Source organism: Lynx rufus, unplaced genomic scaffold, assembly GCF_022079265.1.
Source record: "Lynx rufus isolate CCGP_SWC_20201006 ecotype Redwood Valley unplaced genomic scaffold, mLynRuf1.p SCAF_2, whole genome shotgun sequence".
Lineage (NCBI taxonomy): Eukaryota > Metazoa > Chordata > Mammalia > Carnivora > Felidae > Lynx > Lynx rufus.
The window spans coordinates 207,317,460-207,341,834 of record NW_025814834.1 but is presented as its reverse complement, the minus strand read 5'-3'; the positions used below and the strand labels follow the sequence as shown (position 1 = coordinate 207,341,834).

Genomic DNA, 24,375 nt, shown 5'->3' with positions numbered 1-24,375 from the left:
AGAAAAAGAGAGAAAGTTGGGGCGCCTGGGTGGCTCAGTCAGTTAAGCATCCGACTGTGGCTCAGGTCATGATCTCACGGTCAGTGAGTTCGAGCCCAACATTGGGTGGGCTCTGTGCTGACAGCTCAGAGCCTGGAGCCTGTTTTGGATTCTGTCTCCCTCTCTCTCTGCCCCTCCCCAGCTCACACTCTGTTTTCTGTTTCTCAAAAATGAATAAACGTTAAAAAAATTAAAAAAAAGAGAAGAGAAAGTTGGCAGATTTATATATTCTTTATTTTTAATTCCTTCATTACGGGCTCTTAAATTCATTTAAAATCAGCCTCCATTTATATTACTGGAGGGAGGCAATGGCATAAATAATTGATAATAAATATTAGGCTTGGAATGAGTCAGGCTAAAATTTTTCTTTAGATTTATCTTTGTAATTTTATTAATTAAGCTAATACTGAAACTACTTTTCATTCTCTTAACTCTGGTTGGTCTACGGGGAAATAGAAACAAGTGGCCAGGATTCTACAATGGTGAATCTAGAAATACGCATCTCTCCAGGGATGATTAAAGCTGATAATTATGGGAGATGCTTTAATTTGGTTGAGCATACAGCATCAATTTCACCTCTTGAAAAGTTAACAAGTCCTCATCCTGTAAGAACAGAAAAAGGAAGCCATGATGTTAAATGACCCTTCAAGGTCTTGAGAAAGAGAACACAAAGTCAGTTAATTCTCTGATTCAGATTTAGATGATGTCTCTTCAGTTACAGTGTGAGGATGATTTGTTTCAAGCTTTTCCTTCATCTCCCAGGGAGAGTCATAAGCACTAGGAAAGAAGGAAAGCCTCAAAACAAACCCAACCTTAGGAAGTACCAAAGAATTACTTCAATGTCACCTCTAAAACTGCCCTGTACTACTATACTTTCACAAGCGTCAACTTAATTTTCAAGATTTAATACAATTCAGGGGCTCCTGGGTGGCATCCAACTCTTGATTTTGGCTCAGGTCACGATCTCACAGTTCATGACACCAAGCCCCACATCGGGTTCTGCGTTGAGTAGAACCTGCCTGGGATTCTCTCTCTGCATTTTCCCTGTGCTCTCTTTCTCTCTCTCAAAATAAATAAACTTAAAAAAAAAAAAAAAGATTTAATATAATTGTTACTTTACCAGTATCACTAAGACTTGGTGGTTCAGGTTACCTCATGTGTCTGGTTAGCAAAGAATCATAACCCTAAAGTGAAAATTAGTCCAGAACACCTTAATGTCTTTGTTGGGTGTCTGAGGATTCTGAAGAAATATCATCCTTTTTCATTACTAAGACCTGTGTCAAAGAAGGTGAAAGACTGTAATGCATGTATGCTAACACCGAGATGCTCTAGACCTGCCTTGTCTAACGGGGTAGCCACTAACCATGGGGTTATTTACACTTAAATTAAATAACATTTAAAATTAAGCTCCTTAGTCACAACAGCCAGATCCAAGTGCCTAAGTGAACACTGCTCAGTACAGACACATTTCCATCACTGAAGAAAGTATTCTTAAGCAGACCTGCCCTAGAATAAGGATTAAATTTCTAATATAAACTAGTTTTCTTATTTCGATTTTCTCATAAAAGTACCCAAAAATTCAGGTTTATTAAAGTTGTTGGTTAAGTGAGTTTTTGTTAGTAGTGATTCTGCCATTAATCACTGTTCATCTCCGAAGTCTTGCCCTGGATAAATCTAACCCACTGGTTAGGTGAATTGTAAGAAGAGGTCATAAGCTTACTGGCAGGTTGATCAAGTTTTACTATTGATGCTTGTAGTGCATAAAGTGCTTGCAGTTCCTTCTCCGTATCTGAGTCTAGGTACTTGAGTAAGATCGGCACTCTCTGCTTGATAACAGCAGTGTCCACTCGGAAGGTAGAACAGTCGGCTAGAGGCAATACAAGAACTAAGCATTACATTTAGGAGTTAACACGTAGCCATTTTTAATTTTCTGAGTTGATAAGGCATGTGACTACAAGGAAAGTAGAAGTAAAGGAGTCCAAGGAAAAGATTTTGAAATCTAAGATATTCTGAAATTATAAATGGGGCATTCTTTCTGAAATAATTAAAATACATGGCGGGGGGATGTATTTTGAGTGCTGCACTCCCTAAAAAGTGGTGCACCCAATTCTTTATCTTTAATCATAATGAAATAGGGACAGTGATTTTGTGACATTCCAAATTACAAAAGAAACATTAAAAAGGGGATTAAAGGGACAGTGCAAATCTTTTCAGAAGGGTAAAACAACCATTTTACTATTTCTAGGAGGGTGAGGACTAACTGTGACAGTGGAAAACAACACATACAATCTAGGCCTTTTAGGGAAAAGGCACAATAAAAAGAGGCTGAGGAAAGTGTCCTCAGTGCCAAGAAGCAGAAGGTTTTATTTCCTTTCTAAGTTAGCACTAGGACACAACTGTGTTTTTAAAAGCAGCTTTCATACTTTCCAACAGTGATTTTAAAACACCAAAGTTTTACTGTTCCACTGATACTGGAAATGACTTAAGATGTTTTTATAAAGACTTTCTATTAGCTTGTTATTTACCTCATTGAAGACCTAACATTGTAAAAACATTCATCTGACAGAAAATCTTAAATTATAATTCTGAAGCTATCTTCTAAAATGATGACAGACCTGAAATTCTGAACAAATTTTGAGCTAATGGATTTTTTTCCCACTGCAGTGAAAGAAATGTGAATTTCTATCTGAGGCTAGATAGATGATCTCACTCAATACTGTTAAATACGATATGCAGCTAGAAATACGTAAGGTTTCTACCAATCGTAATCCTAACTACCTATGTAATTAACATTCAGTGACACTGTCTTATCATAAGACATAAAGGTCAACATAAAGCAAAAGAAACAACTGGTGTTTTCTTTTCTCATATATGTTTTTATATAAAAAAGCTCTTCTGTTGCAATTAGTCCTTCGTTGATATTAGGTTAGAATATTCAACCCATTCATTATAACTCTTGAATGGAAGATGGAGGAGGCTTTGCATACTGGAGGTGAAAGGTAAAGGCAAAGAAAAATACAACAGAGTAGGAAACAGCCCAAGCAGCATGCACCCGTTTCTGTTGAATTGAAGAATACAAGGCATATGGTAGCTGCTCAGATCTGGGCTCTCTACAGGCACAGCAACTATGCATCCCCCTGCTTGAGAAAGTCGGCCACTGTAGACAGAAAGGGTACTCATGCACAGGGAAAACTTTGAAGACAATATAAACTCAGACCCATGTCATCAACAGTTAACATACTGGGGATTCAGATGTTAAGAGCTGTCTTCAGAGATGTTACTTACCTATAATAGCTGCTTTACAAACAGCTGTCATTAAAGCTCTAAGGAATGTAGGTGAACTCATCTGGCTTTCATCTAAATTAGCCTGAAATCAAAAGTAAATGCAACAGTTAAAGGTACCCTTGCATATCAGAGAAATACATCCCCCTAAACCAGGCTTCATCTGGCACTAGGGGTAGATGGGGTCGCATTCAACCTTCTTGTAAAAATTAATCTTCCGATTCATTGGAAAATTCTTGGGCTACTACCAGTTCTGTCTGAAAATGTTCTCAGTAGCAGCATTTAGTTTTCAAGGAGCTCACTGCTGCCTATACTTTGCTGATTCAATTATATAGTGCTGTGTACTATGTACATTTGGAACTACAACCATTTAAAAACATATTTCTTCCTCAATAAATAATCCCTATTAAGATTAATTCTATCAGAACGTATAAATTTGAGAGCATTACACCATACCATAGTGTGTTTTAAAGACTTTTCTAAATAGTGTAATTATTTTTAGATGTGCTAACATTGCTTTTTTATCTTAATTTTAATGTGAACTAGAGATCAAACTCAAGCATTGTCTCAAATCCTTCAGGTGGTGAGAAAACTGTTCATATTTTCTAAGGATGGCAGAAAAAATGTATTTAGAGATAAGCTGAGTAAATGGGCCTCAAATTTGGTTTTTAGTTTATTTCTCTTAAGATCTTCTTAAAAAAGAAAAAAAAAAGATCCTATCTTCTTGCTATAAAACACTGTATAAACCATATGAGTACCAAAAGGAAAACAAACAAAAGGAGACATTTTCTAGGTAGGTATTTCATACATTTTTCAGAGTTTATGTTCCTTATGCCTGTGAAGAATTAATGCTTGTGTCAGCTTCTTTTAATAGCACGGCATACTATTTTCCACTGGAAGGGTCAGCCTTAAAATGACTGGCCAGGAAAAAAAAATTAGGGTGTCATTATAAACCTCTGTGTTATAAAGCTAAGAATTTCAAAGATATTGGGAGATCAGTTAAATGTTTGTGAATTGTAAAACTGACACAGATTAACGAGCAGTTCTCTCTTTGTTGAATGCCTAACTTCGAATATCACTTGGTGAGAGCAGAGAGGGGTTAACGAGTCGAGTCGGATGGCCAGCTCTGCAGAACACCAGCCGCTCTCTGCACATGGAGGGCTGTGTTACAGGAAGAGGTTTCATTACCAATCTTTTCCAAGAGAACAGAAACATGTGGTGCCACTGCTAACAGCTAAGGATGGGGATAGGATGGGGCAAATGCCACATATAAAAGATTTGATGATTTATGTGTTATAGTGGGTTACTGGTTTACACCTCTTAAAAAAAAAAAAAAAACAACTTTATTCAGACTGAAGCCAGAGTGGTCTAGGCCCTGACATTACTTTTGCAAAGTCTGAACAATCATTTTTGAAGAATAAGTGAGAGAATAAAAACACACCATTACTTGTTGGCTCAACAGTACTTTATAAACAGGCTGACAGAGCTATTTCAAGTACTGAGTATCATTTGAAATTCCCAAATACTCAGATTTCAAGTAGAGTCTGAAAAAATTAACAAATTAGCTAAATATAATTAGATAATAAATACCACTTCCAAACCATTTGCCTTTGTTTTGTTATAAAGAAACAAACTGCGGGGCACCTGGGTGGCTCAGTCGGTTAAGCATCTGACTTCAGCTCAAGTCATGATCTCACGGTTTGTGAGTTCGAGCCCCATGATGGGCTCTGTGCTGACAGCCCGGAGCCTGGAGCCTGCTTCGGATTCTGTGTCTCCTCCTCTCTCTGTCCCTCCCCCACTTGTGCTCTCTCTCTCTCTCTCTCTCTCAAAAATAAATGTAAAAAAATTAAAAAAAAAAAACAAATTGCATATGTCTTCCACCAAATAAAGCTAAATATTTTAATTCTAATATTCAAGAATAGAATAGACCTGAAGAATAATGTCAGAAACACTTCAGATTAAGCAAAGATGTTAACAAGAATGGGCAAGAACAAGAAGAAAGATGGGTTTGCTAACCAGGTTAGATTAAGGAAAATCAGATTTACATAATACTGGTACCAAACAGAGTGACAAATCTTTTCATGTATTGTGAGCTCAGCTACTATTGCATTTTTGTTTGCTCCCTCCTTTTTGAAAGTCTTTATTAGTATAATTTACACTCAGTGAAATTTACCCTTTGTCTTCTCTTTAAGGAGAATACTTGTTGGTCTAGAATAGGCAGAATAATGATATAAAAAAGTGAAGCCCAACATAAATGAAGAGGTGGAAATAGCATCATTTTGCAATACATGAAAACATAAAAGACCAAATGGCTGAAATGAGGGCCATCTATGAAAAATCATGGCGAGAGAGAATAATGTTAAATATGTAAACACTAACTTGATTTCTAAAATTGAAAATAAGGCATGTCAATAACATACCAGAAAGCCAGATGCCGATTCTATGCTAACTTCTGCAACAATGGGTTAAAAGTCTTAGAGAGGAAAGAGATGGTTACACCAAGAGGAATAAATAAGTACGTGAAAAACAAGAGATGCTAAACCAACCTGCAATCCTTTTCTGATTTGGTTAGTATACGGTAGCTCAGAAAGACATAAGCATACATTCTCTGGACTTCAGCAAGGTATTTGACAAATTATTTAATGATAACTGTCCCCTCATGGGCATGATGAAAAAGTGAAATAGACAGCAGAATGATGTGAAATAATAAACAGGTTAACGACACCCATGGGATTGGGGGTGGGATCTTGTCCCCAAAAGGATGCTACTTTGTCCCCGGCCCTACCCCATTCACACATTTTGCCCCTAACTTGGATGAGGATAAAGTTGGCATACTAATGAATGCATGGGGGATACAAAGTGAAAAAGATGGCAAGGAAATTTTATGAACAAGTCAGAATCTAAAATGTCCTGACAGACAAAAACTTGTATCTAATTTAAGAAGATGAACATAAGCAGCAATAAATTTTAAAAGCCCCATTCTGGTTCAAAAACCAATGCGGTAAGCTCCAGATGGGAGAGATGACTCAACTGTAGAATATAAAAGAATGGGTACTATATGACTGAAAGAGCAATATGAGTTCAGTGTGGTGAGCCTGCCAAAAGCAAAGAGTCCAAAACAAAAAAGGCAACAGCACCACCTAACTCCGAATGTTGGATCACATCTGGCAATCATGCTCAATTTGCACATGTCACTTGTGAGAGGGATATTGAAAATCCAGGCTATGTTTGGATAAGGGTAACCAGATGAAGGGGTGGATATTAAGATTTCAAGAAAGGATGAAAGAACCTAGAGAGAGAGACAGGGATATAACAATAAACTATTACAATTAATTAAAAGATTCCCAGCTGGGTGACAGAATAGATTTATCTTATAGGGACATGGAGGAAAACTGATTAAAAAAACCCTTTAAACTAGGGGTGCCTGGTTGGCTCAGTTGGAAGAACATGTGACTCTTGACCTCAGAGCCATTAATTTGAGCCCCACGTTGGGAGTAGAGATTACTTAAAAAAATAATTTAGGGGCACCTGGGTTGCTCAGTTGCTTAAGTGTCCAACTTTGGCTCAGGTGACAATCTCGCAGTTTGTGTCTGAGCCCTGAGTTGGGCTCTGTGCTAACAGCTCAGAGCCTGGAACCTGCTTTGGATTCTGTCTCCCTCTTTCTCCCTGTCCCTCCCCCACTCATGTTCTTTCTCTCTCTCAAAAAGAAACATTAAAAATTTTTAAAAAATCTAAAAATAGTAAAAAGAAATCTATAAACACAAACAAAACCTCCAAATTATCAGAAACTTCATTTTTTTCTCAATGTCTGAGAGAGGATAAAGAAACAACCCATTTACAAGGACTACAAAAGAGGTTTTATACAAGAGGGAGGGGACTACATTAGCCCTCCATGGCTTTCTTTCAACTTGGATTATTATATGATCCCATGGAAAATGTGTACAAATAAAATATACTTATATAAACAAGAATTACTAAAGGAATACAGTACCAGATTTAAAAAGAGACATGATCAATAGATTCCACAAAGTAAGGTTCAAAATTTTCAGAAGGAAGCATTAATATGAAGATGAAAGCCAACACAATTCATAGTAATTACATATTGTTTACTGATTTTATCCAAAATATTATTTAAAGTGCAAGAACATTTAGAAAAAAAACTTATATTTTGAATAGTAAAATGTAGGGTATATCCTAAACTAATGAGATCCAGAAAAATGGCTTCTGTTTTGAATAGTTTTACTTGCCTTCCTAAAGGCTGTAAATCTTGTTAAGAATAAAAAAAGTCTTACAGTTTCAAATACACATAGATGAAAAAATAAAACCGAACTCCATTAAAGTTAAATACTCCTATGAAGTGAAAGAGAAGGTATACGCATACTTGGTTTATTGTGCTTTGCTTTACTGTACTTCAGTGATACTGTACTTTTTATAAAGTGAAGGTTGATGGCAAACCTGTATCAAGAAATTCTAAGGGTGCCATCCATTTTTCCAACAGTAGTCGCTCACTTCGGGTCTCTGTGTCACATTTTGGTAACTCTCACAGTATTTCAAACATTTTTATTATTATTGTATTTGTTACAATGACCTGTCATCAGCGATTATGACTCACTGAAAGCTCAGATGACGGTTAGCATTTGTATAGCAATAAAGTACTTTTTAAGGTATTATATACATTTTTAAAAGATATAATGCTATTGCACACTTAGCAGACTACAGTATTGTGTGAGCATCACTTTTACATGCACTGGGAAAACAAAACATTCATTTGACTCGCTTTATTGCACTATTCATTTAATTGTGTTCAGTCTGGAACGGAAGGAACCCTCGCTATCTGTGAGATAAGCCTGTATGTGAATTAAAGGGATCCCACAAAAATCTTTCTTGCAGAGATATCAGGGAAGATGACATAATCTCTATACCTCTACCCAGTCAAAGATCTGTTCATCATTTGCTTTGTCTTCAATAATGAGTTTCTCGAGTCGCTTATATAGCTCTTCAGCAGAGAGTTCTTTTTTTGAAAGTGCTTCAGAGGAACAGGAACTGTCAGACTCTATAAAGTCCAACTTCTGAAACATAAAATGTTATATGTATTAATATAAGTCAGTATTAGTAACACCCTGAGAGGAAAACAAAGTCATGGGCTGTATCTTCTATTTTACATGGGATCGAAATGATCAGTAGAAGCCAATCTTTATTTATAGTTCTGAAAGATTATTACTCCACTATCTTTCTTGAATATTTCTCCAACTTTTTATACTGTGTATCTCAGATTCTCCTTAAAAACAACAAATCAACAAAACCCCGAGAATTATCTCTGTGGCTATGACCACCTCCAAATCATTCTGAGCTTCAGTCTTGCTCTTAGCAGTGATATAGCTCTAAGGCAGGGCAGGATTACTAGTTAAATTACAATTTAATTCCTTCTGCAGCCTATGGTTTAGTATCAGCACAGCCACAGAACAACTGTCAAAAATCTAATTTTGGTTATGTCCCTCAAACACCATTGTGATCCAAGTAAGAGAAATGAGACCACATTGTAAAATTCCTGAACACAGTGTATTGTAGGGAGGACAATAACAATGAAGGGTTTGGGGTGCCTGGGTGGCTCAGTTGGTTAAGCGTCCGACTTCGGCTCAGGTCATGATCTTGCAGCCTGTGAGTTCGAGCCCTGCATCGGGCTCTGTGCTGACAGCTCGGGGCCTGGAGCCTGCTTCAGATTCTGTGTCTCCCTCTCTCTCTGGCCCTTCCCCTCTCAAGCTCTGTCTCTCTCTCTCTCTCTCTCTCTCTCTCTCTCTCTCTCTCTCTCTCTCTCAAAAATAAATAAACATTAAAAAAAGATAAAAAATAAAAAATAAAGGGTTTTATCAGTATTGCATGAAAGATCGTTTTCCCACACAAATCATTCAATTTCAAAGGACCGAATATTCTGGAATGGAGAATGACTGTAAATATGTAGTTACTTCAATGAACCACATCATCATGGCCTGTGCGAGTCTAACCCAGTGCAGAAATGCCTTCGCCTCAGCCTTCAGAGGACCATCCACACACCGTTAACAGCATGCGGCGGGCATCCGGGGCCCCTGGAAGCACCCTACACACATGCAGAGAGCTCTTCAGCCCTGTGAGGAGCACTGGCTTCACTGTTCCCGTCCTCAGATCCTGGTAGCCCAAGCCTACTCTCACTTTGTTCTTAAATACTTGAGAAGAGTTATTTGACTATTGTCTCACATCCATGACAATGGCCCTGAAAAGCATAAACACAAGTGTACATGCTTTCAAATTCTCCCAGAACACTGGCTCACTCTACCATGTCTGTAAGTCTTAGGCCCCACAAGAAGCAGCTTGATGGAGCACAGATATGTGGACTCTAGAGTCAGAGATGGGGGTGAGGTTGGGGGTGAGGGTTGGAGGTACAATTCCAACTCAGCCACTTCTACCAGGAGAACCTATCTTGAGGTGGGAAGACCACCACCAACCTCAGTCAATTCCAAGGGCTCAATGACTAAACATGTGCACTGCACTGGGCACCAACAGGGCTCCAGGAACATACATCTGGTAGGTAGTGGTAGGTCACCCACTAACCTGAAAGGAAAAGCCCCTTCCTAGCAGGGACCACTCACTGTTTCCACTGCAAAACACAGTGCTGCTCACACACCAATCTCAGCTTCTTTTATGATCCTGATGCCAATGGTACAAAGTATAAGCATCTCAGTTGCTCCCATTGTACTTACACACGGGCAAAAAAAAATTCACAGACATGACATACCAAATTTTCCAGGAGGTAATTTAATCCTGAATTGAAAACCATCTGACCACAGGACACATCTAAAGAAAGACAACTCAAAGGGTTATGGGAAGAGCTATCTCTTCATTTAATAGAAAAATAAAAAAATCAAAAAAAAAAAAAAGAATAAAAAAAGATCTCTAATTGGGGCACCTCGGTGGATCAGTCGGTTAAACGTCCGACTTTGGCTCAGGTCATGATCTCGCAGTCATTGAGTTCCAGCCTCGCACTGAGCTGAGAGCTCAGAGCCTAGAGCCTGCTTTGGATTCTATCCTTCTGTTTGTCTCCCTCTCTCTGTCTCTGTATCTCCCCCACCTGCATGCGCACTCTCTCTCTCTCTCAAAAATAAACATTAAAAAAAAAACATAAAAAAACTCCAATTATGTAACTGCTATTATACAAAAAATCTTCTGAGGGTGCCTGGGTGGCTCAGTTGGTTAAAAGTCCAACTCTTGATTTCAGCTCAGGTCATGATCTCACAGTTGGGGAGATCGAGCCTGGCACGGGGCTCTGTGCAGAGCCTGATTGGGATTCTCAACCTTCAGATGACTAAATTTTTGACAATTCTTCTGCAGTAAGAATATTTTAGGTGGTGGTCACACAACATTGTGAATACAGTAAATGCCACTGAATTATACAATTTAAAATGGTTAATTGGAAAAAAAAATAAAATGGCTAACTGGATGTTATAGGAATTTCACCTCAATTTTTAAAAAATAATGTTTTATGGGGCGCCTGGGTGGCTCAGTCAGTTAAACATCATCCATCTGACTCTTGATTTCGTCTCAGGTCATGATCTCAGGGTTTGTGAGTTTGAGCCCTGCATCGGGCTCCACACTGACAGCACAGAGCTTACTTGGGACTCACTCTCTCCCTATGTCCCTCATACCCTGCTCATGCTCTCTCTCAAAATAAAGAAATAAAACTTAAAATAATTATAATACTTCACTTGAAAATTTGATGATTTTTATGCCATTCTGATACATGTACATAAAATTATGATTGTACATATATACTATATATCGAAAAAGAAAATATGTCAAAATTGTTCAATTTTTAGATGGGTAGTTAAAAAATAATCAAAATTATTGGTAATTCTCAAGGGTATAAGGCAATGTGATATGTAACTATGCTTTACTTTATGAAGCTTCACTATGCAAAAGCCACAGATTAAAATATTAAAGATTATTAGCACAAGCTTTTCTCTAATACCTTTGAACACTTTGATATATTCCTATACCTTCCCCAGATACACAAAGAAAAAACTACCTTGAATTGTTAAAAAAATTTTTCATCCTATTATGTCTTTACCATTTATTAGCATTTTATTTTCTAAAGTATTTTATTTTTAAATGTTTATTTATTTTTTAAATATTTATTTATTTATTTTTGAAAGACAGAGAGAGAAAGCATGAGTGGGAGAGGGGCAGAGAGAGAGGGAGACACAGAATCCCAAGCACAGAGCCCAACACAGGGCTTGAACTCACATACCATGAGAACATGACCTGAGCCGAAAACAAGAGTTAGACCTTAACCAACTGAGCCACTCAGGTGCCCCTTAATGTTTATTTATTTTGAGAGAGAGAGAGAGAGAGAGAGAGAGAGAGCGCGCATATGAGTGGGGGAGAGTCAGAGAAAGAGGGAGAGAAAGAAGTCCAAGCAAGCTCTGTGCTATCAGCACAGAGCAGATGTAGGGTTCGATCTCACAAATCGTGAGATGACCTGAGCTGAAATCAAGAGCTAGACACTTAACTGACTGAACCACCCAGGTACCACAAAAAAAAATTTTTTTTAAAGTAATCTCTACACCCACCATGGGGCTTGAACTCACAATCCTGAAACCAAGAAATCACACTCCAAGGATGCTTAACTGACTGAGCCACCCAGGTGCTCCTTGACTTTCATGGTTTCTGATGACAAACTGGCTGTTGGCTCTTACTGAGGATTCTTTGTACATGACAAGTCACTTCTTTCTCGTTGCTGTAAAGATTTTTTTTTTTTGGTCTTTGTCTTTCAAAAGTTTTACTGTAAAATATCTCGGAGTATATCTCATTTGGAGATTTGAGATTATCTTGTTTGGAGTTCACTGAAATTCCTGGATATGTAACTTCTGATCTTTGATCAAATTAGTGAAGTTTTTGGCTATTATATCTTCAAGTATTTTTTCTGCCCCTTCCTCTCTCTTCTCCCTTCTGAGACTCTCTAATGCTCATGTTGTTATGTTTGACGCTGTCCCGCAGGTCCCCAGGTGCTGTTCATTATTCCTGATTCCCTTTTCTTTCTGCTCCTCAGACTGAGCCAATTTCTTCTTTAAAAGTCTCCTTTATGTGTTTAATGAATTAATTTTCCACTATGTATTATTATAAAGTTTATTTAAGAAAATAAACTATGGGGATTTTATTTTAAAAATTTGGTGATACTCATAATTTCATATAACCATGCTAAAAATTTCATTTCAAAAATTAAAGATGGATTTCCATGGCAGCAACTTAGTGACAAGTCAGTGACTTCTGACTGACTGAGCAATTTCAACTGCTCTATATTCAGGTTTGCTGATTCTTTCTTCTGCCCCATCAAATCTATTGTTGGACCCCTCTAGTGAATTTTTCATTTTAGCCATTACAAATTTTTAGTTACAGAATTTCTATTTGGTTCATTTTTATAATTTCTACCTCCTTCTTGAAAGTCCCAATTTGACCATACATCATTCTCCTGATTTCCTTTAGTTCTTTGTCCATGGATTCCATCAGCAATTTGAGCAGATAGAAAGCAGTTAATTTAAATTCCTCATCTGGTATGTCCAACGTTTGGGCTTCCTCAGGAATACTTTTTTCTGTCAGTTTCTTTTTTCTTGTGAATGAGTCACATTTTCCTGTTTCTTTATATGCTTTCTAATTGTTTTTGTTGACAACTAAACATCTGGAATACTGTAATGTGTAACTCTGGATATCAGATTCTCTCCCTTTGTGAGGGATTGTCAGTGTTGCAGTCATCTGTTTGTTTAGTGAATTTTAGACAAAGACTGCATTCCTTCTTGTGTGTGGTCATTACAGTCTCTCTGATCTGTTATCTCCTCAGACAGCCAGTGACCTTGTAGAAATTTCAGTGAAAGTCTGGATCCAAAGAGAAAAGAGAGGGGTGGGATGGGTGGGACTGTATGCGTGCGTGCGTACACACACACACACACACACACACGCGCGCGCGCGCGAACACATTCCATTTCTCTGAATTCCTTGACAGACACCATTCAGGAAACCACTTTGGCCTGAGTAGTTAAAACAATGGGCAGGCCCTGCACGAAACCTTCAGTAAATTGCCAAGCAAATTAAAAGGCACAGCACTGGGGCACCTGGGTGGCTCAGTTGGTTGGGTGTCCGACTTTGGCTCAGGTCATGATCTCACCATCTGTGAGTTTTGAGCCCTGCATCGGGCTCTCTGCTGACAGCTCAGAGCCCGGAGCCTGCTTCAGATTCTATGTCTCCTTCTCTCTCTGCCCCTCGCCCCACTCGCACTCTATCTCTCTTTCTCAAAAATAAAAGAAAGACATAAAAAAAAAATGTTTTTTTAAAGGCATGGCACCAATCTTTTGAGGATAAGGTCTTGATTTCTCAACCTGGCACCAGAAAGGGAGTGCCACCATCTCCCCAACTGTCTCACAGGTCTAGGTGCTAATAGCTTCTATGCAAAATACCCAAGTTACTGAAATTTGCAAGATTCTTTTTCATCAAGCATTCCTCTGGTGTTGGTACTGCACAGTTGACTCAACTCCACAATTCCAAAATAGTTGATTCTAACACATCTTGCCAGCTCAATGGTTGTTTTGGTGGAGGGAGGAATTCTGGAGCTGCTTATTTCTTCATCCTCTGTACATCCATACGCTGACTTATGAATCTTACAACATTATATTCCTGTGATTAAGTGCTACTTGGTTGTGATTAATCTTTTAATATAGTGTTGGATTTAATGTGTGAAAATTTTGTTGAAAAACTTTTCTTTGCATTTATTAGGAAGAGTTGGCCTATTATAGTTTTTTTTCTTGAAATGTCTTTGGTTTTGCTATTAGAGTAACGCTGGCCTCATAGGCCATGAATTGGCAAGTAATCTCTCCTCTTCAGTTTTCTGGAAGAATTCTTTGCAGAACTGGTATTATTTCTTCTTTAGATGTTTGGTAGAATTCAATAGTAAAAACATCAGGGCCTGGAGTTTTCGTTGTGGCAATGTTTTTAACTACTTCAGTGTATCAGATACTCAGGGTTATCTATTCTCAAGTCAGCTCTGGTGATTTGTACCTCCCAGGAAGTTTGTTCACTTCAATTCAGTTGACGTACTTATTGGCATAAAAATTATTCATGAATCCCTCGTATCCATTATTATGTTTAGAAACATTACAACATCACCTCTCTCATTCTACTGGTAACTGATGTCTTCTTTTTAAATTTTGTTTTCACTGATTAGTCTGGCTAGAGATTTCACAATTTTCTTTTCTCAGAGGACCAGCTTTAGAATTCACTCACTGTTCTCTATTGTTTGTTTCACTGATTTCTACTCTGATCTTTATTACCTCCTTTTTCTATTTCTTTTCAGTTTCATTTACTCTTCCTTTTTTAAATTTCGTAAGGTCAAAAATGAGATCACTGACCTATGACCTTATTTCTTTTCTAAATTCAGGTGTTCAGTGCTAACAGTTTCATTCCAAGTATTGCTTTTGTGGTATCCCACAAATACTGATATGTTGTGTTTTTCCATTATCAATGAGTCAAATATTTCTTACTGCCTTTTATGATTTCTTTGCGGAGTCATGAGTTATTCAGAAATGTGTTGTTAAGTCTTTAAACATGTGTTGCCCTCATTCTTATTTTTTATTAATTTATTTACCTCTTTTTTGAGTGAAAGTGAGCATGTGTGAGTTGGGGGAGAAGAGAGGAAGAGAGAGAGAGAGAGACAGAAAGAGAGAGAGAGAATCTCAAGCAGGCTCCAGCCTCACTACAGAGCCAGACACAGGGCTTGATCTCACAACTGTGAGATCGTGACCTGAGCCAAAATCAAATTGGATACTTAACTGACTGAGCCACCCAGGTGCCACTGTTGCCATCATTCTTAAATGTTAGTTTCACTGGAAAGACTATTCTAAATAAACTGATATTCTCTCAACATTTTGAGATTACTCCACCATTTCGGGCTTTCACTGTTGCTACTGCAAATTCTACTGTTTCTCTATAGGTGACGTACTTCTTTCTAGCTACTTTAAAATCGTTCCTATCTTTTTGATGTTATGCAGTTTCACTGAAATGTAATCACCCTCTGTGGTATACATGTGCTTTCTGTATAGATTCATCTGTTTTATCAGTTCGGGAAAAGTCTCACCCACAATCTCTTCAAATATTGCCTCTTCTCCATTCCCTCTGTTTTTCCTTCTGGGATTCCAATTAGACATGTTAGACCTTTTCATTTTATCCTTTAAATCTCATAGTGTCTCTTAGAAATCTACCTTAGTTTCTTTTCTTCTTCTTTCCAAATTTTCTCAGTCATTTTGACTAGTGTTTGGTTGCTTGCACATTTTTGTGAATTCCTCTTTTTTATACAGCGTTATGTTATATTCTGATTAAGAATTCCATTATTTCATGTCTTTGGGGTCTAAACGTACCATTTCTTGTCTGTTTACTCTCATTCATGGTTACTTGTTTCGTCACAGACTAAAATGAACTCTTAAGTGTTAACTATATATTTAGATAATGTTAATTAGTAGAAAATGAAGAGACCTAAGTTGAGCATGTTTTCTCCAAAAAGCATTTTTGTTTGCTTCTTTTGGGAGCCAGGGTAATACTGAACTAGGACCATTTCAACCTCTTCCTACATCTCTGGTAGCATTTACAATGGCAATGAAACAAACAAGCCCCTCATGTATGCTTATTGCTAAGAGTTCAGGTTTCATCTATGGCTTTTCTCCTCACACATTTTTTTCCTTAGAAAATGCCTTCACTTTCTATCAGCTCAGCAATGCAAGATAACTCATGTTTTATCTAGGCTCTTATCTTTTGGCAGAAGCACTCCCCAGTGTATCTGGACGATAACCAAAAGGAAGCTAATGTCCATATTAACTTAACACAGTGTGTCTTTATCCAGCTCAATATACTAATTTTCAGATTGTGATCATTTTGAGAGAGAGTTGTTTCCTTTCTCGGTCACTCTTCCTTGTCTAGTATTTTTATGGTTGCCTCTTTCTGATGCTCCACAATTCCTTATTTAGAACTACATTATATTGACCATGGGCCTTTTGCCTTGTTGTGGATTTCTGGATCCAGTTACCAAGTGGACAGCCTAGCTATGGTTTTGGCTGCAAGAGTATCGTTTGTCTATCTGTGGAGTTCCCACCTGGCTTCATGAAGTATGTCTGTCCTCCAATTTTCTACCTTGTAAGAGGCATTCTAGTCCCCATTTCCTCACCGAAATAACTTCTAGGTGTCTCTAGTGGCATTTAGACCCAGAGCTCAGAAGACTTGCCGCTTTAGCCCTATTACCCCCGCTTTATTTGTCAATTTCATTTTTTGGTTCATGGAGATATGCAGCTCGTTTTCTCTGTGTGTGGCTAAGTCCTTTAAATTTTATTTTTTTATCTATTATCTAATGAGTGAATAGTTAAGTGGCCCTAAAGCATGGACTTAAAATGACATCTTGACCATAATTCCTATTTTGGTCTAATTTTAATACTGGACTACTAATGAAATTACCTTCATTTTTTCTATGAACCAGACCAACTACTATTAAACAGAAAGGCATAAGCCTTGTTCTTACTTACCTGTTCCAAGAGAAAATTATGTACATCTTCCCCTTCTGGTAAAAAGTCCTTCCAGGTGAGGTCAGCCTCCCTCCATAAGGCTCCCACTTTCTTATGGCTCTAAAACAGAGATAAGTCCAGTCCATTTACTTTTATATAAAGATAGGATGATTATGAAGAGGAAGAAGAGAGGAGGAGAAGGAGGACAGGCACGGGGAGGGGGTGGGGGCAGATTAGGAGAAAAGGCTTGCTTGAAGTCAAGAGTATAGAAATATAAAGACTGAAAAATCAAAACTTTTCCTTTGTTGATATAAAGTTAGTTTCTCAGGACTCCTGGCTCTCACACCAAGATGTCTGAATGTATGTAGTAAATGTAACGGTGAATGGCTGAAGTATAGCTGTTTAAGGTTCAATAATTAATTTTGTCAGATGACTAATCTAGGAAATTGCAAGCTCAGTTTGGGATTTATAAATATAATCACCTAAAACAAGTCCAATTCACAGAGTTTATAAATTCAACAGCGTCTCTTTTCCTAGTGGTATATATTATGTATCCACTATTAAAGTCATACATCAAGCCTCACTGGAATCCCTCTTCGCAACAGATCAGGATCACGCTGCCTAACCGGAGAATGAATAAAGAGGTTGCTGCTCCTGAACCAGGAATGAGAAGTATTTCAAGGGCAAGAAGAACAACATTGAGCCCAAGAAATAACAGAGGAGAGCTCTTGTTGGCTGGAAAACTGATGAGAAGGTACAAGTCCACTCCCTGAACAAAGTCACAGTGATGCAGGGAACTCTCAGCCTTCGAGGCCGTGACTATCAGCTATGAATCATATTACTAATTATTTCATAGAGTAACTTGCCCAAGGCATAGCTGATAACTTGGCAGAGTCAGGATTTAAACTCAGGCTCTCTCACTTCAGAGTTTATGCTCTATGAGAATTTGGTTAGGAAAAGTGAGAATTTGCTTTTTCTGTTTCTACAGATAAAAGTTAGTAAGAATTTAGGTTTTTAATAAGGACTAATGTGAAGTAGATTAGGAAAGGAGGAAGGAATTTTGGATGTACAAATTAGGATTCAATAAAAACTTTAGTAATAACAAATAATCAACTAGAACTAGAGACACCAGGCTATTTAGTAACTACAAATAACTATTACACAGATGAAATACAAAGGGTCTTCTGTACATTCAAGAGACTTTCTATACTAATGCCTACAAAACAATGAAATCTATCATCCCCATACCTTTGGCTATGGTTTGAATCAGTCAAAAATCACTCCAAAATTTTCATGTATGAGTTCTGTTTTGATGTTATCACTGTAGGTGTTGTTAACACCACTTTCCCAAACCTCTTAGACCTCTAATACGGCATCAATACACTCTTTTGAAACTTTTGGTTTAGACTTGTCTTCCTTTCTAGTTTATAAATTTTTTGAAGGCTTAGTTGTCTTTGTACACTGAGATGCTGGCACAGAGTTTTACAGAGAATTGTACAGTATTTATTAAACTAAGTTTAACTTTAAGACAGCAGTTCACAATCCTATAGAATCTTTTTAAAAATTAATTTATTTTGAGAAAGAGAAAGAGACAGAGTGAGCACACACACGCACATGTGAGGGGCAGAGAGGGAGGGAGAAAGAGAATCCCAAGCAGGCTCTGTGCAGCCAGTGCAGAGCCTGACATGGGGCTCGATTTCACAAAGCATTAGATCATGACCCAAGCCAAAATCAAGAGTTGCCCAACCTAACTGAGCCACTGAGGGAACCCCCCCCCCACCCTTTTTTAAAAAGTAGGTTCCATGCCCAGTGTGGAGCCCAATGCAGAGCGTGAACTCATGACCCTGAGATCAAGACCTGAGCTGAGATCAGAGTTGGACGCTTAACAGACTAAGCCATCTAGGCACCCCTGTATAACATCTTTAACACCTATTACTAATCAGATTACCTAGCTTGAGATCCAAAATTAATAAAATTAATCATTTTAGGAATCTTACGTTTCTTTGAAAGCAAGGCGTTTTCACTGAAATGTATTAAAGAGTATAAATAATGTAGGCATTTTGTTTCAAGAGAAGATAAAATTACTAGCCACAAATACAACATATCTTGAGATTATTTAGAATTATACCAAATCCAGTTGAGATTAGATAATTCTTTCCCAAGTTACTAGTCAACAGAAGGAGAAATACACCTCTGTAAGAAACTAGGTTGAAAACAGAGGCCTCGCTCTTCTTTCCAAAAAGGAAAAGGAAAACAGAAATACTTGCATAGCGGTACCTAAGCTATTCACAGATACCTCAAGATTACAATCATTGCCTTGCCTAAGACGCTGTTGAGTCTAACACTCAGTTTAATACTCACCATTTGTTTGCATAGAAGGTGCAATATTTCAGAAAGTAAGACCCCAGCTCTTCCAACAGGAAGTAAAGGTTTGCTAAATTCTCTGTAAAAGACAGGAGTAGTGATTAAGTACCTCTGAACCAAACTTCCAGTTCTAAAACACTAGGTGAACAACGTGTGCTGAACCTAAATCATATTGGGCAAGAGAAAGCTTCAGGACATGCTCTAAGTAATGTTCAGCAGAAGTAGTTCAGACTTCAAGTTCACTCTATGCTTCATGGAGAAGCCGGAAAGGGACTTTAGATTTCCCGGGTTTTGCCTTTTTCTTTAACTGCCTCAGTGATAGAAGCAACGCAATGATCAGTCTCATTTAATAATCTATTTACATATACACCACTTCAAGCCTAAATGAGAGAAGCACCTTAGGTAACTGGGAGATGTGAAACTTAGTTATGAAATATTTTTAAGAAAGGAAGTTTTTCTTTACAATATAGATGAAACAGAAAGGGACCATTTATTTTCAGAGTCTAAACCAGTATATCCCACACTGTGTTCCACAGGATATGAATAATTATTCCTCAAGAAAAGAATTCTACAATTGAGAGAATGCTGCATTAAACAAAGCTAAATAGGTTTTATTAAATTTATTATTTATTTTTTTAAGTAAGCTCTACAGCCAACGTGGGGCTTGAACTCACAACTGTGAGATGAAGAGTTGCATACTCTACTGACTGAGCCAGCCAAGCACCCAAATCTTGTTTTTATTGTCTGGTTTCACTATAGAATTCTCATAATCTTTAATTTGCTGTAATATACTTTGTGAACCTCAAACAAAGAGACATAATAGTACATAGAGTAGGACTATATGAACAATTTTTGGGGAAATACTAATGCTCTAAAGAAGAGTTTAGAAAAAACTAGTCTATACAAAGTAGAAACAACTTCGGACTCCTGTCCAAATCTAGGAATGCCAGAGATGCAGTCCCTTTACTACAACCAGAGCATGTAGCATGCAGGTATCAGTCTGACAAGCTATCATGTAGAAATAACTTATGGCATTTGAGCAAGGACAGACATAAAAGTCAGATTAACATTAAGCTTCCAGGAGCAATAACCTTCCAGTTATGTGATTTTGGAGCCCTATCTATAAATACTGCTAACCTCAATGGACCACAGGGTTATTATATCCCTGTCACTTCTCTGATGGAGATACAGTGTAATGTAACATTTTTATACAGAAATAAGTCCTTTTTTTTTTTTTTTTTTTTACACTGAAGTATAATTGTATTAGTTTCAGGTGTACAACATAGTGATGTGACAATTATATATACTATAAAATGATCACTACAATAAGTGTAGTTATCTGTCACCATACAAAGTTATTATAGTATCATTGGCTATATTCCTTACACTATACGTTTCATCCCCATGACTTTTATTTTGTAATGGGCAGTTTGTACTTCTTAATCCCCTGAAATAAGAAGTCTTAAAAGGAGTCACAGGCTGCATCCAAGAGCCTACAAAGGCACTAAGGAAAGAGCACTATGCTAGAGATAGCTGGTAAGTTTTGCATCAGTTTATCTTGATATACACACACACAAAATGAAAACAAAAACAAGTACAACTTACATGATAAGTTCTCTCATAGAGATTCCACCTTCTTTTAACATGGGGGTCACCAGTTCAGCAAGGTACAACCAAATGTGGGGAATATCAATAGCCATGTCATCTGCCAATTCCAACGTTTCTGAAAAACTAGACAAGAACAAGAAGAACATTTCACACAAATATAATTCAGAAGTTAAGATTAAATAAAGAGTCCAAAACTCAGTCAGCAAATATCTATTAAAGCACCTACTATGTTAGATACTATGCCAGGCATAAAGTAACTGATAAATACATTCTTGTTGTCAAAAACCTGTATTAGTAGAGGAGAAATTCTAGGGGCCCCTGGGTGGCTCAGTCAGTTAAACATCTGACTCTTGACTTCAGCTCAGATCATGATTTCACTGTTGTGAGATCGAGCCTTGTGTTGGGTTCTATGCTCAGCATGGAGCCTGCTTAAGATTCTCTCCCTCCCTCTCCCACTGCCCCTCCCCTCCTTGTACATATGCTCTCTCTCTCAAAGTAAAAAAAAATGAATAGCACAAACAAAAGCATGTTTGCAGAAAGGGCTAATACTCTGATGAACATGAACTATAGTACCAGGATATCCCAACGGAGAGGGTGGTCAGAAGAGAGTTCTGTATGAAGGTGACTTCTGGAAGATTTCAGGATGAAAACAAGGCAGCCATGTTAAGTTCTGGGGGAAGAGATATTTAATCTATTCCTACACTATCTAATGAGTTCACCACAGCTGAGTATCATATTCCCTGGACCAGTCAGATACACAGACTGAAAATTTCACTATAATGTAGACTAGACCCAAAGAGAAAAAAAAAAAAGACAAAAATCCTTGTTCTTGAGGAGCTCATAATAGGGAAACAAACTGGATGGATATAAAGGAGTCTGATAACATTACTAATAACATCATTGTTACGACTTATTAAAAACTGTTGTACCTTTAATGTTTGTTTATTTTTGAGAGAGAGAGAGAGAGAGAGAGACACACACACACACACACACACACACACACAGACTGCAAGTCGGGGAGGGTCAGAGAGAGAGGGAGACACAGAATCTGAAGCAGGCTCCAGGCTATGAGCTGTCAGCACACAGCCCAATGTGGGGCTCGAATCCACGTACAGTGAAATCAGACCTGAGCCGAAGTTGGATACTTAACCAACTGAGCCACCCAGGTGCCCCAAAACTGTTGCACCTTTAAAGAAAGGCTAATGGTTTCCAGATTTCATGGCCTGAAATTTTTTTCAATGTGAAATAAAATAAATGGGATTTAAATATAAAACTTGGGAAAGTCACATATACAAAATATCAGCAGTTATTTAAGGTAAAAATCACAGTTATTCACTTAAAAATATAAAAACATAACTCAAAACTTTGTTAATCAGTCCCATATACAGCATGTTAAAAAGGACAAAAACGAAAGTAAATTTAACTCAAGGAGGCATACACATAATTACAAGGAAATGCGCACAATCATAAGGCAAGGAATGAGTGAGTGTAGGGCAGGTAGCATTTGTCTTCATAGCCTTTCAGATCTCTTCCTACATAAAATGGGTGCTTTCTCACTGTAGTTTTTGGCTTTTAGCTTGAGTATGCCACTCTGTTTACCTACTGCAGAGGTCTACATGTCATTAAAATTTTTCACTTAAAAAGAGATACCACTACAATGGAGGGTTGCCTTTCTGAAGATGTCATTTCAAAACAGTTTGTAGCTCTGTGACATAAGTCTGGGCCTTGTGAATCCTTAATGCTGACTTTCTGCCCTCACAGCTTAAAATTATTTGATATCTACTTGCTATACAACAGATTAACTGGACTCTTCTCTCATTATATGAACACTTTAGGCTCAGTTAATGTGCCACTGATGGAACATAATCTGGCTGGACTCCACAATTCCTGGGCTAATCATCTTACAATGTGAATTCATGTTCCATGGTTTAATGCCATAGATTAAGCTGTTTAATGAGCCCGTGAGACAACTGTAGCCATCCAGTCTTTCAGCAGTAGATCTGCTATTTTCATCTCAAATCAAAACTAGAAGATAACCATATTCTTGCCTTGGTTTTCTAGTTCTTGATTAGTCAGTCATCAAGGGACAGTATGCAGAACACAATCACAGGTCAAATCCATATTGCTGAAAAAAAACATATTTGGCTGAGAGGGCACCTGGGTGGCTCAGTTGTTAAGTGTCCAACTCTTGATTTCGGCTCAGGTCATGATTTCGCAGTTTGTGAGTTAGAGCCCTGCATCAGGGTTTCAGCACTGCAGAACCTTCTTGGGATTCTCTTTCTCTCTCCCTCTCCCTCTCCCTCTCCCTCTCCCTCTCTCTCTCTCTCTCTGCCGCTCTCTCACTATTGTGCACATACGTGCTCTCTCTCAAAATAAATAAACTTAAAAAATAAAAAACCCGTATTTGGCTGAACACAGGATTTCTGTAGAACAAGCTTGTAAGAGGCTTCTTTTCAGGTTTACAGTTCCTAAATTCTTTTGTACAATTTTAAAAGAAAAATCCATGATGTACAGAAACTTCTAGCTATCTTTGTCTTTGGAGTATTACACAGCCTGTAACACTACCTTGTATAATATACATTTTCTGCCAGATGAATGAATGAAACAGAACTACACCATACCCTTGCTTCTTGGTATGTAGTGACCATTACACCAAATGGACTCAACTTTGGTGAGGTCCACAGGTAGGACTTTAGGTATCCTTCCCTCCATCTCAACTACAGAGGCTCTACTTTTATTTTCTTTACATATTGAGTTCCTGTCTAAAACATAATTAAAGGGATACATGGTAGTTAAAAAAAAGGTTTTTTTTAAATTCACTGAAGTTCTGATCAAAACTCTGCTGAAAAGGCAAAATAATGTTCCGTAATTGGAAACAAATAGTATCGTCAGTAGCATCTCCCACACTTTGCACTGTGATAACTTAATAAAAAAGTAAATCTTGATGTAGATAAACAAGAAACAGTGAGAACATCTAAAAATCAGATTAATCAAGTATTATTATGACTGGTCATAACAGAATCTAATTCCAGGTAAAAGAAAGAAATGAAATGATGATGAAAGTTTCTTATACTCTAGTATCATATTCAAAGGATCACTATGGAAAACATTTTTTAAGCTAGATCTTACCTTTGTGAGCAAACTTGGTTTCCACTATTAACCAGCAGGTCAGCAATTTTTTGGGTTTTTTTGCACCTCTGCAATTTTGCACCTGAAACTTAGTCTGCATGTCTGTGTAAGCTTTGAATAGCAGGGTAGAACTGCTGTTGAGTGGCAGGAAAAGTTCCCCAAGATAGTCAAGGAGGAGATAAGAATTTTCTCTCCAACAAATATCTTCCAAAGTCAAGCTTCCTGAAGGGCCCATATTTTGTGTCTATTGACAACTCCAATTTTTACTGTCTTGGTTTTCATTTGTTTATTACACTTTCAGTGATTCCAAATTCCATGGCTAATAGTGAACTATCTTTACTAGATAGCTTTAAGAAAGAAGTCTTCTAATGCCATGATATAAAATGAATTT

General features: G+C 37.6%; 1 protein-coding gene across 8 annotated transcripts in view; it reads right to left on the bottom strand.

Moving 5' to 3' along the window:
• Positions 1 to 24,375, bottom strand: part of EIF4G3 (eukaryotic translation initiation factor 4 gamma 3) — a 311,829-nt gene that overhangs the window by 1,159 nt on the left and 286,295 nt on the right. For all 8 annotated transcript variants that reach the window (XM_047082664.1, XM_047082666.1, XM_047082667.1 and 5 more), the window contains 6 exons: positions 20,853 to 20,978; positions 19,245 to 19,326; positions 16,905 to 17,003; positions 8,244 to 8,390; positions 3,325 to 3,406; positions 1,760 to 1,906 (listed from right to left, as the gene is read on the bottom strand). In XM_047082664.1, coding sequence (XP_046938620.1) covers positions 1,760 to 1,906; positions 3,325 to 3,406; positions 8,244 to 8,390; positions 16,905 to 17,003; positions 19,245 to 19,326; positions 20,853 to 20,978 — 683 coding nt within the window. The remainder of the gene's footprint in view (positions 1 to 1,759; positions 1,907 to 3,324; positions 3,407 to 8,243; positions 8,391 to 16,904; positions 17,004 to 19,244; positions 19,327 to 20,852; positions 20,979 to 24,375) is intronic.